We start from the raw sequence: 6094 nt of genomic DNA, 5'->3' as shown, positions 1-6094 counted from the left end.
GCAGCCCAGCTCCAGGTTGAGCTGTTGTTCAGCATCTTAGCTGTAGAGGGCAGTGTCACTGGCCCTCATATGTGGGATCCGAACTGGGGTCCTCTGACGCCCCAAGGCAGCTCTTAACCAACGCGCCACTCGGCCGGCCCTAGCCTATTCCTTTTTAATGAAAATGAACAGATTAATACCTTGACACAATTCTATATGTTTAAGGTTTGGCCACATAAATAACAAACAATTCAGTTATATGTATACTACTGAGCACTTATTGACTTGTACTTTTAATTCTTCATGCATTCAGACCAGGGACAAATACGTGGTGAGATTATCCTGGGCCTGGTTGTTGTACGGCCTAGCATTAGCGATAGTAGATAATTATATAATTAATGCTTGGTTTGATGTTTTTTTCAAGCCTATGGAAAGTTTTTGGTGATCTCTGACATACCTCCCTACAATCTAACCCTACATTTGGTAGGAATTACCCCACCTTCCTTCCTTACTCCCTCCTAGTTAGGCCATAGGAATGGGACTGTCTTATCCAACCAAGGTATGCCCACATTGGGATTTCAGCCTTAGCAATAGGAAAAGACCAAAGCTTCAGGAAACCCCAGGAAGTAAGATCCTATATGAGACAGAAATCACCTACATATTTCATTGCCTAGTAACTCATAGAACAAATGTTTCTGCCTCTAATATGAACCCTTAGCCCCTAGTACACTTGAGTTTAGATCTCATCTTTGTGTAGTGCTTTAGGCACTAACCCTGAGAGATACCCCAGCAGAGCCTGCATCTGCCTCCTACTGCATGGAGCAAAGCTTGATAGGAGGATCCTGTTTGCTTTCTGCGCTGCTCCTGGTTTCTGCTTCCAGTCCTTTTACAACGGCTCTGTGCCTATCCCTTTTCTCCTTCAACAACTTCTGTAATAAACATTCATCACACACACACACATACACACACACACACACACACACCACACATACACACCACATACACACACACGCGCACACACACACACACACACACACACACACACAATATGTAAGTCACTATACTTTTATAGTAAGTACCAGCTGAGTGGGGAGTAGTCTAGATAATCTAAAAATCATGACATTTTTCTAATCAGTATGTTACAGAATTTATCAGATTCAGACAGACTGGCAGACTCAAATCCCAACTCAAATTTGTCCTTTCTGGTCATCTAATTGTAAACCCAAACAATGCCCCTAAAGAGACAAGATACTAGGTGAGAGAAGCTGAGGTCTAATTCATTCTTAGTGAGCCAGTAGCCCTTTAGAGCAATGCTAATAATATGTCTATTATATTAGGACTGTGAAAGACAGTGCTTGGAGTTAACAATATCACCCATCACTCCCACGTCTAGAATTCACTGGACACGATGTGAAGAAACCGAAAGGGTACAAGGTGGCTAGGGAAAATAGAAGCAGATATAGACAGGTACTGGGGAAATGATTTCAGGCTATATAGCTTTGGTCTTTCTCTTAACCTTTCTCCATTAACCCATTTTAAAACTTGATGCGCTCTCAGTGGCCAAGGGCATGACAACATTCCCAGATCTCATCTTCAGCAGGGCTAGAATAATTAGCAAGGGATCATGTTTAAAGAATGCACCTCTCTTCCCTAGATAGCATGAGCTAGAAAGTGAGGGTGAGTAGCAACTTGCACTGAGAAAGAGTAGACATTAAGGTAGAACCAATACCCCAACAAAGTTTCTTCCCCCCACTTCCCTTCTCTTTTCCCATCCCCTGTGGTCTCCTTCCAAATTTTTCTTCCCCTTTTCTTTCTTTCTTGCAAGAATCCTCTTTTCAGCCCTTCAGTTTTTCCTTTCTAGTTGGGTTCTTTTCTCTTTTCCCTTTCTTTCACATTTATTCTTTTTATCTTTGGACTCTTCTGTTTTCCTTACTCTGTTTCTTCATTTTGTAATTCTTCCTCCCTCTTTATTAGCTCTGACCTTGTGTTTCCTTTTTCTCCCTTCACATTTTTCATTTCTTCCCCTCCTGTCCTTTATTATTGCAAGCACGTTGCTAGAAGGGCCTGTCATTCCCTCGTTTTCTAATTTAACATTTCAGCCTCTTCCAAATTTAACATTGAGAGAGTGGTTTCCCCCTTCACTTCTCTTCATCTACCCAGATCCATCCTCTTCCGTAATTGTTATTCGAGAATTTAGTATTTTACAATATTGTCTGATTAAAGCTTGTTTAGAAGCAGCCAGGTGACTAGGGATTTTTAAAAATATACTGTAAAGAACCATTCACAAGCAAAGTAGTATATGTGTAAATAATACAGAGTTGACAGTATATAAGTATGTTGTAAATATGTCAAGCTCTTCTGTTCTGTGCCTCATCTCTTAGATTAGTGGAACAAGAATGCCTGCACACAGCCGCAGGAATCCAGTTTCCATGGAAACCAAAAGCCTGCCTGCTCAGCAAGTTGAAAATGAAGGAGTGGCTCCAAATAAAAGAAAAATAACTTAAGGACTCTACCATGGCATAGGAAGAAAACCAGTTATAACAACATTCAATTCAGAAAAGTTTGAGGGGAAATCGGCCCAGAAGATCAGCAGACAAGATGAACGTTTTTCTTTTAGTTTTCAAGCATTCTTAGAGTGCCTTGAAAAAACATATTGGCTATGTGAAGGAATGTTCGAACTAAAATGGATTGCTATATTCTTAACTCTTGATGTTGAAGGAAAATCTACATACGTTTAATGTTATCATGGCAGGGAAATATATAGAAAAGAAAATTATTTTTATAGTAGAACTTTTCCAAAAATTGTAAATAGGAAAATATTTTTTTTTCAAGAGCAATATTTACCATTGTGTATTATGTTAATAATTTGAGTTATGTCGCCAGTCTCTGAGATTGGCTCAAAAGGTTAAATCTTGCCACTGTCAGAGATAATTTTGAGCAATCTGTAAACCTTGTTTCTGACCCATTGTGACAGTTTTTTTATATAGTATTTTCAAATGATGATTGTTGCAGGTTAATAAAATTAATACCTTTAAACACTTGGCAAAATTCTATTGCAGAAAGCAAAATTAAAAATCAAAAGCTTCCTGCTACCAAAAAGGCACAAGTTAACAATTTCTTGTTGGGCTGCCATCAGTTTGTTTTTAAAAAAAACACAAAGGAAACCTTTTTGTGTTACAGGTTTGGTGGCGAAGGCCTGTATGTATCTCTTGGCACGAATCCCAGTTGAATGTTGACATACACTACTGAAAACAAAGAGATGAGCATGTTTTCGTCCAGAAAAAACTATTTCAACTGATAAGACTAATATGTGGTAAAACATAAGCTATTTTTTCTTCGTCTATACTGATTAAATTTCCCAGGACTACTTAGATGAATTTGGGAAAGGGCATGGTCAGCTGATGTTAACTGTAGCCAATTTGGACTTAAGAGGGAATGGACTTAATTTTTGTATCCTTGTTCTTTAGTGTCCACTAAAGTGTTCTGAAATACCTGCGTCATCTATAAAATATAAGTTTTGTAACCCAAGGCAATATTAGCTTTTTGGGGGGATATTTTTTTTAATGTGTTTTCCATTAATATAAGAAATTTACATTAACGTAAGAAATCTAGAGTCTAGGTTCCTGGAAATCTTAACTATTATAAGTAACAGTTGAATAGTTTTATTCTCAACTACCAAGTTTTGTTTTGATGTTTTTGGTCAGTTATAAAATATTTTTTAATTAATGAGGAATTATAGTAAAATTGTTTTGCATATTTTAATATATAATTTCCTCATCCTGCCATTTCCTTTTTAAAACATTGAGTTGTTTTTTTTAATAGACTTGATTTTTTTTTTTAACTTTGTCACATATTCTCTTGTCCCAGAAATACTTTAGTTGTGAGTCATTTGGCAGTGAAACCAGGGAGAGTCAGGGATTCCCTTGGAAGTTGCTCTTTTAAAAAAGCTAGACAATGATTTCTTCAGACTTCTGAGTGCTAGAAAGACTTCGCTTTCATTTTTTAATATTACTTTTTACTTAGTAAAATGTGTGGTCTTACAAGTGATTCTTTTGAAATTATCTTAGCTATACATTTGAGTAACCCTGATAATATATGTGAAGCTATTCTCTCCACTTGTGCTTAACTAAGCCTTTTTTAAAATATGTATTTGATCATGTCTTGTGTTCTTTTTTCTTGATTTTTCATACTAAGAGCATGTAAGCAACAAAGACAATACGAGCAAAGATTTTTTTTTTCTTTTTATTTTTATTTTTTTTAAGAGAAAACAGACAAGTGTTGGCAAGGATGTGATGGACCTGCCCACTTATATCTCCATGGTGAAGGTGTAATTTGTACATACCTCTTGGAAAACATTTTGTAAATGTTTAAGTGCATCTGTGTGCCACACAATCCAATGTAGGTCTCCACTGTTACACTCTGATAAAGTTCATTTTTCACATATCATGATATTTGTTTATTTGACTACTATCTTCTTGAATAGACCACACTCTGCAAGGGCATGGGGCATATTTGTTTTGTTCACCATTATGTAACAAACGTATTTTCTGTGATGTAGTCGCTTAGTAGATATAAGTTGGATATGTAAATAAGTGAATATGTAGATAATAAGGGTAGTTCTTTTTTCCCCCAGAAATTCACATTCTAGTGAAGGGCACAACACCAACACTGATCTATGTGAATAAGTGCTCTGATAAAGTAATATAAGAAAGTCATCTAACCTGGACCTAATAATTAAGGCAGGTTTTCTAAGATAAAGCTGGAGCTGAGTCTTTTAAAAATGAGTAGAAGTTATAAGGGAAGATTGAAAGAACTTCCACACAGAAAGAAAGCAGTGTATGCAGAGGCGAAGGATGGCCGAACTGGGCTAAGGACCTTGAAGATAAGAGAAAAAGCTATAGGACAAGGACAAGCATGCCATGCTATGACATTTGAATTTTGTCCTGTGCAGTGTGAGAACGAGTAGTGAATTTTAATACAAATAAATAATACCAGTTATGTGCTTGAAAAGCTCTTGTTGGCATTAGTCTAAAGAATGGAATGGAGCTGGGAAAGACTGTAAGGAAGGAAAAATGTTGGACAACTGTGTTGTAGTAATTTAAAATGGTAAAGGCCCTAAATTAAAGCAATAAGGGTCGGGCTCAAGTGTTAATAGAAAAAAAACTCAGTGACACTGTCGGTAGGGAGGGTGAAGCATGGCTTCCAGGTTCCTCATTTGGAATGCTGGGTAAATGATGGTTTTATGCATTTAGCAAGTAGGAATGTAGAATGGGAATAAATTCAATAAAATTGTTCATTTCCTTGGATCATTTCTATTCTTTGGATTCTGGGTTCACACGCTATATTGGTTATATATTGCTACATAATAAATCTTACACCCAAAACTTAGCTAGTTAAAACAAGAAACATTTATCTCAGTTTATTTAGGTCAGGAGTCTGGATGCAGCTCAGCTAGTTGCCTCTGGCTCAAGGTCTCTAATAAAGTCGCAGTCAAGCCATTAGCTGGGGCTGCAGCATCTGCTTCCAAAAATGCTCACTCTCGGTGGTGGTGCTCTAGTCTTTCACTGGTTGTTGACAGGAAGCCCCACCTTACCTGCACCTCTTCACAGGTCTGCTTGAATGCCCTGACAGCCGCTGGCTTACCCCCGAGTGAGCAATCCAAGAGCAAGGAAGAAGCCACAATATCTTATAGCCTAGTCTTGGAAGCCAAGCACCATCTTCTGCCATGTTCTTGTTAGAAATGACTTACTAAGTCTACGCTCTTAAGCTCCATCTCTTGAAGCAAGGAGTATAAAAAGAATTAGTGAACATATATTTAAGCCATCACAAATGCCATGAGCATTTTAGGGATATTGAAGAATTAGGTTTAGGGTGGAAAGAAAAAAAAGGATGATTTTTTTTAAAATGTCTTATTACCAGCATGTTAAATCTGAGATAAAGATAGTTGATGTCAAAGATAGTTGATAATTTGAGTTTTGAATGCAAGCCTGATCTCATCAATACAGATTTGGGAATCTGTATATATGATGTTCGAAATCAGAGAAAAGGATAAGATGACAGCAGAAATGAGCAGAATGAAGAAAGGGCCATAAATATAGAGAGCATCAGGAAAAAC

At 37.2% G+C, this 6094-nt stretch overlaps 1 protein-coding gene across 1 annotated transcript in view; it reads left to right on the top strand.

Moving 5' to 3' along the window:
* ICE2 (interactor of little elongation complex ELL subunit 2) overlaps positions 1-3733 on the top strand; it is a 62387-nt gene extending 58654 nt beyond the window's left edge. The window contains exon 15 of the mRNA XM_019650775.1: positions 2361-3733. Within this exon, the coding sequence (XP_019506320.1) occupies positions 2361-2483 (123 nt within the window). The 3' untranslated portion in view covers positions 2484-3733. The remainder of the gene's footprint in view (positions 1-2360) is intronic.
* Positions 3734-6094: the final 2361 nt, after the last annotated feature.

The sequence above is a fragment of the Hipposideros armiger genome, unplaced genomic scaffold (genome assembly GCF_001890085.2).
Source record: "Hipposideros armiger isolate ML-2016 unplaced genomic scaffold, ASM189008v1 scaffold_147, whole genome shotgun sequence".
In the NCBI taxonomy this organism is placed as follows: domain Eukaryota; kingdom Metazoa; phylum Chordata; class Mammalia; order Chiroptera; family Hipposideridae; genus Hipposideros; species Hipposideros armiger.
The sequence above is the reverse complement of the archived record's forward strand: the minus strand, read 5'-3'. Positions and strand labels throughout refer to the sequence as shown.